Genomic DNA, 18962 nt, shown 5'->3' with positions numbered 1-18962 from the left:
ACCGAATCCCTACCAAAATCTGTGCAGAAAAGACTTAATTTATCAGACTTCAAAATACTATCATTTGAAAATTCTGCCTGCAAATTTGGCCCTTGGCTAGCATCTAGGAACTTGGATTTGGATCTTAAGACTAGCTCATTTTGCCTTATGGTTTATCACAAACACCAGGTTGCACAATTCTAAATACACTAAAAATCATTGAATTGTATTCATTAAATGGGCATATTATAGCATATGTTAATTATATTTCAATGAAGTAATTATAGATTATAGAACTAGCAGTAGCTAATAAAATATATCAGCTCATTAAAGAGAAAAAAAAGAGGCAGGCACTGTGGTACTCACCTGTAATCCAGGTGACTCTGGAAGCTGAGGCACAAGGATTGCAAGTTCCAGGCCAGCCCCAGCAACTTAGCCAGACCCTAAGCAACTTAGCAAGACCCCATCTCAGAATAAAAAATAAAAAGAGCTAAGTATGTTGCTCAGTGGTAAAGCATCCCTAGGTTCAGTCACTGGTACCAACAAATTTTTTTATATGATTGTTGTAGAGTGGCAAGGAAAGAGTAGATCCAGTTAGGAAGTTATTACAGTAATTCAGGCCATTTGTATTAGGGTGATTCAAATGCTTTTAGCTTTGTCCAAATACTTCTATCTGGTTCAGGGCATAACAATTCTTCAACAACCACTATCACCAGTAATTTTCTATTATGTAAATATCCTCAAGCACTTATTTATATGAACCTTGTTCTATCTTTCACAGGGTAAATTTAAATAAATAAAACACAGTCATTTTCCACAAATAGTTCTGTATTTGGAAATACTCATAATGAAAGAATTACAACCCAAGGCAGAATGTGATAAGTGAATTATAAATTCACAAGGGGAATATAAAACTGCTAAGCATTTTAGGACATAAATTGTTAAGCCCACTACTAATGTCAACACCATCACTAGTATTATAATCATCTCTCTCTCTCTCTCTCTCTCTCTCTCTCTGGTACTGGGAATTGAACCTAGGGGTGCTTAACCACTGAGCAACATCCCCAGATCATTTATATATAATATAAAATATATTAATGTTATATATTATATATCATATTTATATGATATATAATATATATGATATTTATCTATATATCTATATATAATATATATGATGTCTATCTATAAATGTATATATAGATATATCTATATTTATATATAGATATATATCTATATTATATATGATATCTAAAATATGATATCTATATATGTATATATATGTATATATATATGTATATATGTATATACATATATATGTATATATATGTATATATATATCTATATATGTATATATGTATACATATCTATATATATATATATATGGAATGGATATGTGTGTGTATGTGTGTGTATCATTAGAGACAGGGTCTCGCTAAGTTGCTAAGTGCCTCCCTAAATTGCTGAGGCTGAATTTGAACTCGCAATCCCCCTGCCTCAGCCTCCCAAGGCGCTGGGATTACAGGCGAGCGTCACCTCGCCCAGCTGTTGTAATCATCTTAATACCACTAAGAGTAATTAACTCGATGATTAAGTACAAGAGCCACTACTGAGTCCTATACAGAGTTCAATAGTCGCTGCCTTCCTGGAAAGTATAAACATCTTTATGACAGAAATACTCAAGAAACCTATCAATAAATCACACACACACACACACACACACACACACACACAGTGCAATTTTTAGGACTGGGAGTGATTCTATCAAGGGGCAATCACCAATTTTCCTTTTAATTTGAGGAACCGCTTCTCAAAACCGCCTTTTTAAGGGAGCGATCTTGTACTGTGAGGAGACTGAGGTTTTCTGACAGCCGCGACCCCTAGTGAATACACAAAATAACTACCCTGATTCACCATTTTGATTTAAGAGCAAGTACAGGAGATCTAAGTCCCCACAGTGCGACTACAAGTCAAAGTCCACGATGAAGCTCATCTTCACCCTACTTAATGTCCCTAAAATCAGGGGAATCTTTAGGGAGAACACTCACAAGTGCCATTGGAGAACCTGAAAGGCTTCACTTCCAGATCCCTTTTTAGGTTTCCAAAAAGTTTAAAACATTCATTCATTGATAAAAATACGATCTAAAGGCAAAAAATAAAGGCTTTATAACCAATTCATACTATATTTAAGTACTTTTAAAAGGTTATTTTGTCAGATGTTCCGGAAAAGTTTGTTGGTTTGACAGGGGGAAAAAAAAAAGTTCCCATTAGCCTGCTAGTTCCCTGAGCCAGTTTTCTCCCCACAGCTCCAATCCTGACACAAAATATGCTTATATACTTATAAATATATAAAGAAAAAAAGGCTTTTGTAATGGCTCGCAAATCAAGTTGTCCCTTTACCAAGCCCCAGATGGGATTAGAATAAAAGCTAAGAATCGGAAAAGAGTTCTCCACAAATCCTAAATGAAAACAGGACAAATGAAAAGTAAAACAAAACTAAATAAAACAAAGATGAGAGGCGGAGGGAGAGGGGACTAACCGCCTCAGTTTAACCGCCTCAGAGCCACCTTCTCAGAACCTCTTCCGGACAACTGCCACCAGAGAAAACCACCTCAGACAAACTGATCCCACAGGCGATTGGGCTCACCACATCATTCTCACCAGTAGGGGGAGACAATGAATCAGTGCTTGGTTTCGTGGGACTTAAGAACCACCAGATGGGGTCAGAAGATCAGAGTAGGTAGCCTTTATATTTTTCTTTTTCTCAAGGAATTTCTCCTTTGGATCTCTATATAATGGAAGAAAGAAGAGGTGTATTGATCCCAGCGCTCACACACGCAATCCCCCCCTACGCCTCCAAGACAATGGAAGTGTCCAGTGCCTCACCTACCTAGACACCTGGGCTAGGCTTCTGCGATCCATCTACCCATTTATAAAATCGAGATTAAAATAATACTACTACCATAGATAGGAAGAATGAATTCTGGTTTTATGTTGCACAATAGAGTGACTATAGTTAGCAATGATTTTGTACATATTAAAAGAGCTAGAAGAGAGTTTTTTGTTTTCTTTTGAAAACAGGATTTTGTAATATTCCCGCCACAAAGAAATGATTGATGTTGGAGGAGTTGGATGTGCTGATTACCCTGATTTGATTGTTGCACGATGTACACTTGCATTGAAACATCATACCACCCCATAAATATGTACAATTATTACGTGTCAAAAATAAGAATTAAAATAGTACCCCTTTCCCAGGGCTCGGTGGTGCACGCCTGTAATCCCAGCGGCTCAGGAGGCTGAAGCCAGAGGATCTAAATTCAAAGCCAGCCTCAGCAACAGGGAGGTGCTGAGAAACTCAGTGAGACCTTGTCTCTAAATAAAATACAAAACAGGGCTGGGGATGTGGCTCAGTGGTTGAGTGCCCCGAAGTTTAATTGCTGGTACCTCAACAGCAGCAACAACAACAAAATAGTACCCATTTCATAAGATTGTATGAGAAATTAAAGAAGGAATGTGAAATACAGTGCCTTGCAAATAGCTGGGCCTCACTTCAGACCTACAGAATTAGAAATTCTGGGATAGGGCCCAAATATCTTGATTTAGCAAGCTCTCTAGGTGATTCTGATGAACTCTAAAGTGTGACATTTATTGCTCTGGGAAGAAGCCTGCCCACTCAGATAACCAAGTTTTCTTTTGTCATTATTACAGATCCCATGTGTCCATGAATTCTGAATCATGATTCCTGCCTGAATTTTCAAAACCATTATTTGTTTCTTGAGCCCAGCTGCGTGCCCAGTATTGTGGCAGATAAAATAGAAAGAGACAGAAAACCTGCCCTACAGGCTTGCAACGTAGGTGATCCAGGAATAGGAAAAGTTAATTAACTCTACAAGGCCAGATCTAGTAAATGTCAGATGAATTATCCTGACAATAAGCAAATGTTCTAGGAAATCAGAGGAGGGAGATTTCACAATTATATAAGAGGGAGGAGCCTGACCAGAAATGGCCATGGCCAAGCCAAGCCTGCCTCTCCAAAAATAACTGTAAGTCATTTTCTACAACAAAGCAATAGAACAGACCTTAGTTACCTAATTAAGCTCCTGCCCAGAAAGGAACTCCCAACATACCTAACAATCCATTTACCTTTAACAGCTGCCCCTTGAAATTATATATATATATATATGTTTATAGCTTTTTAAAGTCCTTTATTTTCTCCCTCCACTCTTTCAGTCACTCATAGGGAAAGACAGATATACACAATACAGACATCAATACTTGACAGAAGTAATTGTGCAGCACCGTGGCTGTGATGTTCAAAAAGCCATCTAATTTTTCACTTGAGTATGGTTATGTGAAGCTTCTCTGAATGACATTATACAATCTCATGAAAGCAATTCAGGAGAAAAAGAAATGGCATTCCCAATTGTATTGGTCCACAATGAAGGATGTCTGATAATCATTGGCATCACTGCCTATGTTCCAGATAGTCACAGTGTCATCACATAAACTAAATTAGGTAGGCTAAATCTGAGGCTGGAAGACATTCAGCAGGACTAACAGGCAGACAGTGATTTCATGAAGGCTGAGAGTTCACTTTATTTCATTTCCTTTTGCCATTATTCAGAATAATTACATTATAGACACAGGTTCCATTTTTATTATCTCAATAGCTTTTTCAAACTAAATGCAAACTGAAAGCATATTTAAAGTGTCTATTTGTACTATTATGCACAAGTTTGTGGGGAAGAGAAGATGTTTAGGTAGGATAAAAAAGTTAGAAATTGAATGATGCTGGTTAGGAAAAAAAAATGACGAAGGGTACTGTGTTGAACATAATATTGGGCTCTTAGAGGCTAACCTAGGTACAGACTTTTCACACATTTATTGACTAACACAGCATATTCCTTATTTGGACTCTTTGAACATCCTTTCTCCCCTTTCAGTCCCCCATATTCTGTATAGGCCAGTTTGAGAGCCTCAGTGGCTTAAGAGAAAGAAGGGACAGTATATATGCTGTGACCTGTGATTGAGCCACATCTGTCTAAACTCTATTTTTCCTTACACTTTCATTATTGGTTTTCCATCCAAATGTTGCTCTTGTCTGCTCCTGATTAGCCTCCAGGATGACAGGATTGGGGTGCCATGGGACAGCACTCTAATCATCCATAGTTCACCCTTTGTCATTTGGGGATTTGGAAAGACATTTTCCAGGCACGGATCATGGTTGTACCCTTCTGGACTGGGAGACAGAGTTGTCTTCTTTTTTTCTTAATTTCATAGGGATATGTATTATGTGATTGGAGAATACATAAACATTTTCTTCCTTTGCTTCTTATTCCACAGAGAAAAGCCAGACATAGGGGTTCCAACTTGGTCTTTAATCATCAAAACATCCCCCTTTAGGGAGGGATTGTGGCTCAGTGGCAGAGTGCTTGCCTCACAGGTATAAGGTACTGGGTTTGACCCTCAGCACCAAGTAAAAATAAATAAAATAAAGGTATTGTGTCCATCTACAACTAAATACATACATATAAAAGGTCCCCCTTCAGAGTCCCTTATATATGTGGATATTAACTCCCTGTCAGATGTAGAGTTTACAAATATTTTCCCATTCTGTTGATTGTTCCCTTTGCTGTACAAAAGCATTTAAGTTTGATGTAGTCCTGTTTGTTTTTTGGTTTTTTTTTGTTTTTTTTTTTTTGTTTTGTTTTGTTTGTTTGTTTGTGTTTTGTTTTGATGCTTTCATGGTCTTTTTTTCCAGTTCCAATATCCTAAAGTATTTGCCCCATGTTTTCTTCCAGCAGTTTCATGGTTTCAGGTCTTAAGTTTAAGATTTTAGCTTTCTTTCTTTTTTTTTTTTTATACTGAGGATTGAACTCGGGAGCACTTGACCACTAAGCCACATCCCCAGCCCTATTTTTTGTTGTTGTTGTATTTTATTTAGAGACAGGGTCTCACTGAATTGCTTACTGCTGTACTTTTGCTGAGCCTGGCTTTGAACTAGCAATCCTCCTGTCTCAGCCTCCCAATCTGCTGGGATTACAAACGTAAGCCATCGTGCCCGGCTTTGAGTTAATTTTGTAACTAGAAAGAGACAAGGGTCTTGTTCTTCTGTATGTGTATATCCAAGTTTCCCAGCTCTATTTGTTAAAATAAATATTTTTCAAAATAAGACAAATGGACAAGAGATATATGAAAAAATATTTAACATCAGTAATCATCAGGGAAATGCAAATCAAATCCACCATGAGATAGTACCTCATTCTAGTAAGAATGATATTATCAAAATGACAAAAGATTAACAAGTGCTCCTGAGGATGTGGAGAAAAGGGAGTCCTTTTCACACTGCTGGTGGGAATGTAAATTAGTACAGTGGTTGTTGAAAAAAATGTAGATTTCTCCAAAAATTAAAAATAGAACTGCCATCTGATCCAGCACACTCACTAATGGGTATATAGCCAAAGGAAATGAAATAGGTATGTCAGAGATACCTGTAAACCCAGTGGGGTGGTGCATGCCTGTAATCTCAGTAGTTCAGGTGGCTGAGGCAGGAGGATCACAAGTTGAAAGCCAGCCTCTGCAACTTAGCAAGATCCTGTCTCTAAATAAAATATTTTTTAAAAGGCTGGGGCTTGGGCTATGGCTCAGTGGTAGAGTGCTCACCTAGCATGTGCAAGGCCCTGGGTTCAATCCTCAGCACCACATAAAAATAAATAAAATAAAGGTATTGTGTCCAACTACAATTAAAAAATAAATATTAAAAAAAGGGGGCTGGAGATGTTGCTTAGTGGTTAGGCAATCCCTGTTACCAAAAGAATGGTACATCTGCACTCCCAAGGTTATTGCAGAACTATTCACAATAGCTAAGAAAAGTATCAAACCTAAGCATCCATTGACTGATGAATAAAAGAAAATGTACATAAAAACCCATAGAATATTATTCAGCCATAAAAAGACAAAACTCTGTCATTTGTGACATGGATAGAACTGGAGATCATTATATTAAAGTGAATTAAGCCAGGCACAGAAAGACAAGTACCACATAATCTCACTCATGTCGGGTCTAAAAAGTTGATCTCATAAAAGTCCAATTAGGTTTGGGCCAGAAGTTTGTATGTGCCATTGCACAGGAGGATGACTATGGATAACAATTATGCTGTGTACTTCAAAAAAACAGAGAAAAGGCATTTCAATGATTTTCCCATAAATAAATGATAAATGTTTGAGGAAAAAATTCAGTTTAACCTGATTTAAGCTTTACCTAATGTATAAATACAATGACATATAATTTTTATACTTTTGTATAAATTAAAAATAAATTTAAATAATTTTTTAAAGAAAAATTCTCCCTTGAAAAAAGGTTGGCATAGGAAAGACAGTCCTGGACTTTAGATTTTGGCTTATCACCATTGACAAAGACTCTATTCTTGACCAAACTTTAGTCAGGCTCCTTTGAGCACTATTCTCAGCTAGGCCTCAACATTGGCCTATAAGAACTACAACTGCTAGCACAAACAATATCACCACTACGCCTCCCCACCGACTCCCAGCAAACACTCACTTAAGAGACTTGATCAAACACTGGCATAGTTTCTATAAGCTCAAGGCCATGTCCCTAAAATGAAGAACCTAGCCCCATTAAAATGCCTGCCTGAGAAAGACCAAATAATTTACTGTCTTTTCCAGCCAAAAACTACTGCAGGCCCTGACTCTCTTTCCCTAGAACATGTACTTCAGAAATTTGAAATTATAAATCCTTTCTTTGTTTTTTTGAAATGTTACCTTCCCTAACCCAGGAGTGTCTCTCTCCGACCTGGGAGCAATCCCTTTGAAATGTAATCAATCAAGAAAGATAGGGCTCATATCTGCCAGACCCTAGAAAAAGTAGGAACCTAACTGATTAGTACCAGGTAAAAATACACATATGCCCTATTACACTGACCAACCTCACCCCCACCCCAAAAGCTCCTCGGTACTTTCCTTTTAGTACACTCTGCCTTTTGTTTCAATGTGTTGAACTCAATTTATCTGAAGTCTCCTCTACTGTGATAGCCTGAATATTTTAAACAAAAATAAATAAACAAACACATAAATTAATTAATTAAATAAAAAAGAAATATCTGACTATATTTCTCTTTGGTCTCATAAAAAAAAAAGATTGAAATTGTACAGCAGGGTGAAAAAATTAAATCTCAGGAGTAACAGGGAAAAGAAGAAATGGAGGTAGGACCAAGAAAATAAATCTCTACTATTTGGTCAGCTCATCTGATTTTTAATTCAGATGTATTTATTCACATGTACAAGGTGAAAGTGGAAACATCTAGAGAAAGGGCAAGGAAAGACAAGATGTGAGTTGGGTATGGATGAAAGCCATTTTATGCGGGCTTATATTTTCAAATGGGCTAATCAGAAAACACCTCAAGGTATATTGAATAATTTTCTTAAAAAATACTGTAAATAATGATTAAAAACAATAAGTGGGTCTTAAAATATTTTATGGTTTGAGGAGTTTGTGAAAGGTTGATACTGTGGGCTCATGGTGAAGGGCAGAACTTGCTAGACCATGTAGAGAGCCTAGAATCCTGAGTGTAATGCTGAGACTTTATGTTGTCACTGTTCTCTATAGAAACTGCCATGTCATCAAGTTGAAGTTCTAGTACCAGCTGGCAGTTAAGGCTTTAGGAGAGTATGGAGGGTTGAGGAAAGACGTAACATCTTGAAGCAGAGTGGAAGAGTCATCACAACATCTAAAACAACAAGAAAATACCATCTAAAGATCCCACGCAATAGCCTACTCTCATACTACAAAGGTAGGGGCATATTCTAACTTATTTTTTTTTTATTTTTTTAATTAAATTTTTTTTGGTATGGGGGATTGAACCTAGGGGTGGTTTACCACTGAGCTGCATCTCAAATCATTTCTATTTTTATTCTGAGACAGGGTCTCAATTAAATTGGTGAGGCTGGCCTAAAACTTCAATCCTCCTGCCTCACCCTCCCAAATTGCTGGGATCAAAGCATGCGTCTCCACACCCAGCTCTTCTGACTTCTTTTGATTAGCTAAGAGGGAATCTTAAAGGGAGAGGTGAAACCACAAAAGCTACTAATATAGCTCCCAGCTTTGTTTTCACAAATTTTATTTGGGATACTCAGAATAAGTGTTTGGGGGCGCATCTCCCTTCAGGGTGGCATATTTTCAACCAAAGTTCCAAGAAGTCTTATATATCAAATATTTCTATTTAAACATAAATCCAAAAAGATCTTTTGCCACATAACTCGTGACACTCTAGTAAAAAACTCAAAGAGAAGTAAGCTAAAATGTGAAAAAAAAATTCTTTTAAAGACTGGTGATGGGCTGGGGCTGGGGCTCAGCAATTGAGCCCTTACCTAGCACACACAAGATGCTGGGTTCCATCCTCAGCACCACATAAAAATAAATAAATAAAATAAAGATATTGTGTCCAACTACAACTAAAAAAATATTTTTTAAAAATGACTGCTGATGATTCTGTATGTTAAAAACTGCAGTCCTCCACCAAATTAGTAACTAATGTGGTAAGTTTATTCTGGAGGTCTAATAAGAAAAGGAAAGATACAGGTGACTTTGAGGGTCTGTGAACTGGAGAAAATGTGAGAGAAACACGTGGACCTTTCCAGAAATAATGAAAAACATTTTGTCCAACAATAGGCAACCAGATGTTATTTAATGTGAAAGGTTACTGAGTTTGCCAGTGTACCTTGCCTTTACTTAGGTTGCTATAGCATCAGGCATTGTGACCTAATAAACACTGATGTCATACCCCAGGGTCAAAACCAGCAGGGAAAAGCCTGGCCCCTCAGTCTGGTCCAACAGCTGACCGGGGGTGGCAGCCAGGTGCAGGTGCCCAAGAACTTGGCACTGCCCAGTTCCATCTAAAGGGGCACATCTCCCTTCGGGGTGGCACATTTTCGGCCAAAGGTCCAAGAAGTCTTATATATCAAGGTAACAACGAGTTCATAAATTTTATTTATTTATTTTTTAAGAATTTGATCTAAAACTGTATTCAAATCAAATGAGGAACCTCTGTGCTTTCTTCTCTCTTTTTCTAGGCTAGTGTTCACTAGCTTTTGAATAAGAGAAACTTCCTCTTCCAAGGGTGTGGGAAAACTTTTTGTATAACTTTTTCAAGGTTTCATGGTGAATCTCCAAGGGAAAATTCAAGAAGATCTTGGGAGTTTGGCCATGATGGTAAGAGGTAGAAATATAGTATTATCACGTGAAAAGATAGCCATTAGAGAAGAGCTGTTATGAAAATACTTGGGATAGAGGGAAAATGAGGGAGAAGAAGGAAAAGAGGGGAGGAGGGAGGGAGAGAAAGAGGGGGAGGGGTGAGAGGGAAGGAGGGAGAGAAAAGAGATGAGGGGGGAGGAGAAAAGCGATGGGGGAAAGGAGGGAGGAGGGGAGAGGGAAGGAGAGAAGAAGAGGATGTAAAACTATTTTAAGAGCTAGCAGGAAAAGGAACTCTAAATTCTGAAGGAAGCTTTGTCTTAAACTTTTAAAAAGAAATCATTCAAGCCCCCAATACCAAATCTACTGAGTTCTTAATTGATCTTCCATAGCAACAGATCCACCACTGTCTTCTGCCATTTTCTCCAATCTGGGTTGGGAGGTGGGGTGGGCAGTTCAAAGAAGCTAATAGAGATTATTTTTTTCTTTCTAAAAAGAAATGACACTTGATTCTTCCCCACTGCTCACTCTCTCCCCACCCCCCAATTCCTAGCCTAAACCTTTTTGAAAAGGAGATATGTTTCAGAACCCTTTCCAGAGATTCTTATTGAGCAGACCCTGTTTCTAAAAACTAAGCATCTCATTATTTCTTTTATTTTCCCTTCCAGATGTCTGATGATATTGACTGGTTACACAGCCGCAGGGGTGTCTGCAAGGTAGATCTCTACAGCCCAACAGGACGTAAAGATCAGGACCGAAAAGTGGTAAGATACAAAACCATTCCCACCAAGGAGCAGAAAACAATTGGTGTATGGGTATTCCAGATTCACTGGAACCCAAGGTAAACTCATGGAAGCTGATGCTGTGACTTCTCTATGAATCCAAGCTCAGTAAGGTCTTTCAGGGGTCTTTATATATATAAGGTCTTTATATATATATATATATATATATATATATATATATATATTATATAAACAAGGATGAATCTGGAGGAAAAGAATTAAGAGTAAAGTAAGGGAGCTAAGGAGGGAGGCCAAGGAGGGGCCTGGGGAATAGGGAAGAGTAGTAGTTGCCTAGTAACCAGCCTCTATTACCTAAGACCTCTTAAGTCATAATGTTGCCTAGTTTCCAATGAATTACACTAGAAGCCTCTCAGGAGGGGAAAACACTTCAAATACTTTGACTCTGTTTCCCAAATTTAACTGATTTGCATAGTATTTCACATTATTTATTATGTCAAATATCACTCATACTATCTACTTAATATATGTTCTTTGTGATGTTCTAAAAATTGATTTACACTTTTAAAATGACCAGTACCTTAAGCAATGTTAACCATAGTATCACAGATTTGAGGTTCAAGTACAATGTACGTATTCAGCCACAGAAATGTTTGTCCATGTACTACCTAAAATCTTTGATATCATCAGTAGTAAAAATATCACATTTTGAGAAATACTGGTATGGTAGAAAGTGCCCTACGTAAGCAGCCAGGGAAATGGAGTTCTCTGTCATTGAGTTTATGTCAGTTGGGCAAGACACTTCTCAGTTTTCTCAATTAATATATGAAGATATTGTCCTTTGGGCTTGTGGTAGGTTCGTATTCTCATTTAGGAAGTATGAGAGTTAAGGAAATATAGTGTTAAGATTCTGTTTACATAGTAATAGCCACAGTATTAATGTTTATTGAGTACTTACTTTGTGCCATATTCTGCTAAGTTTTATACACAAGATCTCAGTTATTCCTCACAAGAATTTGAAGGTAAGTGTCATTATCATCTCCAAGAAAGAGTAATTATGGCATTTTCACCAGAGTTTATCTAAATCCATCCTCCTAATTTGATGCAGATATGCTTTGTGGATGTGTCCACCCTGAATGTGGAAGATAAAGATTCCAAGGTGAGTATTTTCTTCTGCTCAGAGTTGGAGAGGTTGAGAAAATACTAAGAAGAGTTATCAGTGAAGTAAGAGGAAAGAGATTGTGGCAGAGAGTGGAAAGGTGGAGGCGACCCAAATGAAATGCTATCATTCTCACGAACCTAGGCTCCCCAGTTTAGAATTTATTGTCACTCTTGATAACTCATTTTAGAAGCCACTTAAGTTTTTTTTTAAAAAACAAAACCTGTCAATAATGGTGGTGACTAATATGGCTCTTGAAACTAATGGCCTGTGAGAATCTTCACAGAGAGAATAAGTAATTTGTGGAAGGAACTTGGTCTCATTCTTCAAAGACTAGCTAGCATTATAAACCTATTACAAAAAAAAAGGATAAAGGGATATGACATGATTTAAATGGTAACCTAAAGGAACAGCTTAAAGAGGTCTCAAAAGGCAACTGTTGCCAGGCTCGGTGGGGCACCCTTGTAATCCCAGTGGCTCGGGAGGCTGAGGCAGGAGGATCACAAGTTCAAAGCCAGCCTCAGCAACTTAGTGAGGCTCTAAGAAACTCAGTGAGACCCTGTCTCTAAATAAAATATATAAAGGGGCTGGGGGTGTGGCTCAGTGGTTAAGCACCTCTGGGTTCAATCCCCAGTGTCCCCTCCAAAAAGGTAACTGTTCATTAAGAATTTCACCCTTTAATTCCATAGGGTGCTGCTGGTTGCAGCTCAGAAGGTGACTTAAACCTGGAGAGTCTGGAAGAAAAGGAGATTATCGTGATCAAGGACACTGAAAAACAAGACCAGTCTAAGGTAGAGTTAGGCTCTGAGATTCCACCATTCTTAATTCCTATAGCCCAATATTGAGTCTGAGGACTCTGGTTTAGAGATGGTAAGCAAACTACTGTCCAATATACTCATCAATTTGAATACTATGACATTCCAGAGAACACAGGACAAGTTCAGGGCTATGATAAGTTCAATACCTAGATACTTAACAGCCTTCATCAATCATAGAGGCTCAGAATACTGTCTCCTGATTTGTAGGTACCTACTCCAAACATAATCTTTCCATTCTTATCTGAGCAAAAATATGGGTTTATAAATAATATCTTGTCATGTTCCATGATGATTTATTTGCAATGGACTTTTGTGTGTCCCACCTTGCTTAGCATTCAACAAGGAAGAAAAATGGATATGAGACAGAGAATTTATAACAACTAAGAATCTGAGGGCCTGGTGTCCACCCTATTGGCTAAAAGATTACCTATGCTCTGGAGGGTAGCTTCAAGTTAGAAGCAATTAGAACTGCATGCCAATGTTACACACAAAATCCATTTTGGGGTTTGGTTTGTTCGTTGTTTTTTGGTAAGGATTTCAAATTGTGTCTGTTGGACCTCCTAATTGAGAGAGGGAATTTGGAGCACACATGTCACCCCTGCATTCCTACAAGTCTAGAGTGGTTAGTATTGGAATACGATATTTGGCTTTAGTGCTGAGGAGTCAAATGTTTCCTGTTCTGTGTCTCTAGGCTCATTTGTTAAAATGAAAACATTTCTGGTCCCAGACTAATTTGTTTTGAGGGGAGTGGCCCCCAAGGAAGAAAAACAAGTTAACATTCTAACAGGGTTTTCTCGGGGATAGGGGGTGTCCAACTCCATTCTCAAGTCTTAAGAAAGGAATAAATTATACTTGGTGAACAGCCCATATTTCCTTCACACAGTTATAGACTGCCTTGATTATAACTTAAGCTCCTTTTCAAAAAGCTGCCATTATTATGACCTCACATTTCTAGGAATTCAGTGAAAGATGAAGCAAAGGAAAGGCAAAGGGGGGGGGCAGCAGTAACTAAAGATGTGTACATAATATGTATATGCATATCCAAATAGGAACAGTCAGTCGCCCAGCAGAGATACTCTCATATGAATGTATATAAAGCAAAACATACACCAATATATACATTTTTATATATTTAAGTTTAATTAATCCAAGCAATGACATACATGTGTGGCTTCATTTGACATTTACAAACCCACATATGCATTGATATAACACAATTAAATATACTGACTTATTCATAAACAAAGATTTAAACACATATACAACTGTGTACAGAGTCAGATGCAGTGACATGGCCACATGGAATACACATTAACATCCATATTCACATTTACACTCACACACATACACATCCAAGTCTGATTGAAACATAGTGACCATAAAAATTCAAGTATTGGTATAGATACAAATATATTCACATTGATGCAAATATCTATATATTCCTACACAATCATGCTGACATACAAACCTACAAACTTATACTAAGTGACACATATTCAGTAACACACCTTTATGCATTGATATGCACACTGACAGAAATGCAATGACATACTAATGTTAATTCACATACATAATCCAATGCCAAAATATGATCAACACTGACACACAACATTGTCCAAATCTGACAATAGCACATAGATATAACATGAACTGATACCCAATTCATATACACAGTTGTTATATAATCACCTATTTACATATATTTCTATTTTGACACATTCATTATATTAATATTACTTATTGATGCACATATATACATTAATATGTGAATTTAGGCTTCACATCAATACATTTATAACTGCATGATACATAGTAGTGAATTTATATTATAAACAAGTGGACTACTCAAATTGATACTATATTTAGAGATAAACTAACATACACATATTTTGACATTCACAGACACGTACAAATGTACTAATACACACATGGTGGCCTATAAAGTAGACAGAAACAGTGAACAATGATGTGAACACATTGTACACATTTTCACACACTAACAGTAGTCTGACACAATCTCAAATCTATTAGACGTTCACACACCTGAATTTCTCTATTGACCTGCATACACACACACACACAATAGATATATTAACTCCTTTGGCAGGGAAGGAGGGTGCCGGGGATTGAATCCAGAGATACTTTACCACTGAGCTACATCTCTAGTCCTTTTTTAATTTTTTTTTTTTTTTATGTTGAGACACGGTCTCACTAATTTGCTGAGGCTCAACTTGAACTTGTGAATGTCCTCTTGCCTCAGCCTCTTGTGCCAGCTACATTAACACTTTATTTTTTTGTATCAGGGATTGAACTCAGGAGCACCAAACCACTGAGCCACATCTCAAACCTTTTTTTATTTTGAGACAAGGTCTCACTAAATACCTTAGGGCCTTGCTAAATTGTTGACACTGGTCCCAAACTTGCGATCCTCCTACCTCAGCCTCCTGAGTGGCTGGGATTGCAGGCCTGTGCCACCAAGCCCAGCTACATTGACGCATTTTTGACATATTGAGTCAAACACATAAACTCAGGAAACTGACAAACACATTCAACACACTTGTATATAGTTAAACATACAAATATATCTCCTCTGAGCTTTGGTTGCTGCCATTTGTGTTTGAATGAGTGTGTATTAATGGTTATAACTGGATGCTATATTCTATGCAAATTCCACAAAATGAAATGCACTTTAGAAAACATAGCTTCTAAATAAAATAAGGCAAGAAAGTAGCCTACCCAAGTGCTTATGGATAGGTATTGTTCTTTTTTTAGACGGAGGGATCTGTATGCCTTTTCAAACAAGCCCCCTCTGATCCTATAAGTGTCCTCAATTGGCTCCTCAATGATCTCCAGAAGTATGCCTTGGGTTTTCAACATGCACTAAGCCCCTCAGCCTCTAGCTGTAAACATAAAGTAGGAGACATAGATGGCGAATATCACAAAATACCTTCTGAGAACTGTTACAGTGTCTACGCTGATCACGTGAACATGGATTACATGGCCAACCGACCCCAAAGCCTATGTCTAGAAATGGCAGCAGCCAAGAACACCAACAATAATCAAAGTCCTTCAACTCCTCCAGGCAAGTCCCCTAGCACTCAGAGGGCTGTTATTTCTCCTGATGGAGAGTGTTCCATGGATGACCTTTCCTTCTATGTCAACCGACTCTCTTCCCTGGTAATCCAGATGGCCCGTAAAGAAATCAAGGAAAAATTGGAAGGTGGAAGCAAATGTCTTCACCATTTAATGTATCCACCCTCTGGAGACAAGGGGAAAAACAGTCCCCGTAGTGCTGTAAGCAAGATTGCTTCTGAAATGGCCCATGAAGCTGTAGAATTGACCTCAGCAGAAATGCGTGGTCCTGGGGAAGAGGGCAAGGATGGCCGCAAAACCTTTCTGTACAGTGAGTTATGCAATAAAAACAAGAGTGGAGAAAAGCAGATGTGCCCAAGAGATAGTAAAGAATTTGCAGAATCCATCAGCAAGGGACTTATGGTTTATGCAAATCAGGTGGCATCTGACATGATGGTTTCTGTTATGAAAACTTTGAAAGTGCACAGCTGTGGGAAGCCAATTCCAGCCTGTGTGGTCCTGAAGAGGGTGTTATTAAAGCATACCAGAGAGATCGTGTCTGATCTGATTGATTCCTGCATGAAAAACCTGCATAATATCACTGGAGTCCTGATGACCGACTCGGATTTTGTCTCCGCTGTCAAGAGGAACTTGTTCAACCACGGAAAACAAAATGCCGCTGATATAATGGAGGCCATGCTGAAGCGTCTGGTCAGCGCCCTTCTTGGAGAAAGGAGAGAAACAAAGTCTCAGAGTCTGTCATATGCATCTTTGAAAGCTGGATCACATGATCCCAAGTGCAAGAATCAGAGCCTGGAATTCTCAGCAATGAAAGCTGAGATGAAAGGAAAGGACAAAGGCAAAATAAAAACAGACCCTTGCAAGCCATTGACCAGCGCAGAGAAAGTCAGTGAACATATCCTCAAGGAGAGTCTGACCATGTGGAACCAGAAGCAAGGAAACCAGGGCAAGATGACTACCAAACTGTGTCCTGCCAAAGATGAAAAAAGGGAAAGAATTAGCCCTTCCACCGACTCACTGGCCAAGGACCTGATTGTATCTGCCCTTATGCTGATCCAATACCATCTAACCCAGCAAGCGAAGGGCAAAGATACATTAGAAGAGGAATGCCCTGGATCTTCTCTGAATTATATGGCTCAGAGTGCCCAATATGAAAAGTCTGGAGGAAGTCAAAGTGCAAAAACACTCTCAATGAAACATCTTGAATCTCGTGGAGCTCCTGGACCGTCTTGTGTGAAGGAAAATCAACAACTGGACTCCCAGAAGCTTGACATGTCGAACATCGTCCTGTCGTTGATTCAGAAACTGCTCAATGAGGGCTCCTTCAGCTGTGATGACCTATGTGATGGTGAGAACAAGCGTTCTGAACCCAGAAGCAAAACGCCTTCCATGTCCAAGAAAGGTGAGAGAGAAGACCCGTGCCAGGACAATCCAGAACTGGACTTTATGTGTGGGATGAAGCAAATGAACCGCCAGTTCATAGATCAACTGGTTGAATCTGTGATGAAGCTGTGCCTGATCATGGCCAAGTATAGCAACAACGGGGCAGCTCTTGCCGAGCTAGAAGAACAAGCGGCATTGGCAAGCAATCCCAACTTTGGCTCCAGATGTGGTTACGAAGCTGCAATGTCACAGACCTGTCAAGATTCTCCTGGGCCTGAAGTCATCGTTAACAACCAATGTTCTACAAGTAACTTGCAGAAGCAGCTCCAGGCTGTCTTGCAGTGGATTGCAGCTTCCCAGTTTAACGTGCCCATGCTTTATTTCATGGGAGACGATGATGGACAACTGGAGAAGGTAAGCCATGCATCAAAACACAAGAAGAAAGTGGGAAGAAGTAGGGAGGACTACATTCAGACATATACACATAACCCTCTCACTCTTTCTCTCCTTCTTCCCCCTCACACTACAGTTGATTTTCCACATTAGATGGATTCCAGAGAAATGAAACTCTTAGACAATTTATTTTCACTCCAGTCAAGCAATCTTTCCTTTACCCCATCCCCATCTCATACTTTTTTAGGAAGGCAACCCCAAACCTTAACCTAGCAATCAGCACAGACTAATTTAGTGAACACAGTTGATTTTGATGTTGGTTTTGAAGCACAAAAAGAAAGCACATTTAGCATTTTGATCTATGCCATTAGAGGAGGCTCAAAGGAAAAAGAAAGGCATGTCATCAGTCTCCCATTATGTATCTGTTGCACATTTCCATCCTAGAATCAAGTTTCATTGTAGAATCATGTGGGGACTGGATGTGAATTCATTTTATCCAGCAGAGGTCATTCCTCCATAAAACATCAGATGACTCAAGCTATCCCTGCTCTCTCCACAGCTTCCTGAAGTTTCTGCCAAGGCAGCAGAAAAGGGGTACAGCGTAGGTGATCTTCTTCAGGAGGTCATGAAGTTTGCCAAGGAACGACAACTGGATGAAGCCGTGGGTAACATGGCTAGAAAGCAACTGCTAGACTGGCTTCTCGCTAACCTGTAGGCTAACAACTCCTCGGACTCCTCTCCATCTTACTCCAACCCCCACCCTGCCCCAGTAGCATTACAACCCAGCTGAAGCCACCCCACCATCTGGCTAGTAAACTGCACCATACACGACTGTAATTCCCAACACATCTGAGCAGTTACACTGTACAAATACAGGGTGCCCTCGCTGGGCAAGAACATGAATTAAAAAAAGTCAAAAAAACTGTCATCATTCTCGTGATCAAATATATCTAAGGCAAGAGAAGGAAATGGGTTTAATTTCCAGGAGTGGTGATACAGCATTGGGCTTATGTCCAAATTTCATTCTGGGATATTTTCTGTGCACTTATGACAAAAGGATATAACCCTGATCAGGTCCCTAAGTAATCTGGTTTGTCTAAATCCTCTCAATTCACAGTCTACTTAGAATTTTGCCATAGTGGCCTCACTATTTCTCCCAAAATTGCACCTAATGTGATAATCCCCTT

General features: G+C 38.7%; 2 protein-coding genes across 2 annotated transcripts in view; one reads left to right on the top strand and one right to left on the bottom strand.

Annotated features, from left to right (window-relative positions):
- The window catches only part of Ccnb3 (cyclin B3), a 74502-nt gene extending 71901 nt beyond the window's left edge, over nucleotides 1-2601 (bottom strand). Inside the window, exon 1 of the mRNA XM_078034870.1 lies at nucleotides 2519-2601. The gene's annotated coding sequence lies outside the window, so the exon portion shown is untranslated. The remainder of the gene's footprint in view (nucleotides 1-2518) is intronic.
- A 6059-nt stretch (nucleotides 2602-8660) lies between these two features.
- Nucleotides 8661-18691, top strand: Akap4 (A-kinase anchoring protein 4). Its single transcript, XM_013364434.3, has 6 exons — nucleotides 8661-8792; nucleotides 10858-10953; nucleotides 12038-12088; nucleotides 12778-12879; nucleotides 15679-17796; nucleotides 18335-18691. The coding sequence occupies exons 2-6, from the start codon at nucleotides 10858-10860 to the stop codon at nucleotides 18488-18490; spliced, it is 2523 nt and encodes an 840-aa protein (XP_013219888.1). The 5' UTR covers nucleotides 8661-8792; the 3' UTR covers nucleotides 18491-18691.
- Nucleotides 18692-18962: the final 271 nt, after the last annotated feature.

Source organism: Ictidomys tridecemlineatus, chromosome X (assembly GCF_052094955.1).
Source record: "Ictidomys tridecemlineatus isolate mIctTri1 chromosome X, mIctTri1.hap1, whole genome shotgun sequence".
Taxonomy (NCBI): Eukaryota; Metazoa; Chordata; class Mammalia; order Rodentia; family Sciuridae; genus Ictidomys; species Ictidomys tridecemlineatus.
This window is presented reverse-complemented; position numbering and strand designations above follow the sequence as displayed.

Coding starts and splice junctions, on each gene's coding strand:
- Akap4 (XM_013364434.3), top strand. CDS start 10,858: ATGTCTGATGATATTGACTGGTTACACAGCCGCAGGGGTGTCTGCAAG. Junction 10,954..12,037: donor AAGATCAGGACCGAAAAGTG/GTAAGATACAAA, acceptor AATTTGATGCAG/ATATGCTTTGTGGATGTGTC. Junction 12,880..15,678: donor AAAAACAAGACCAGTCTAAG/GTAGAGTTAGGC, acceptor TTCTTTTTTTAG/ACGGAGGGATCTGTATGCCT.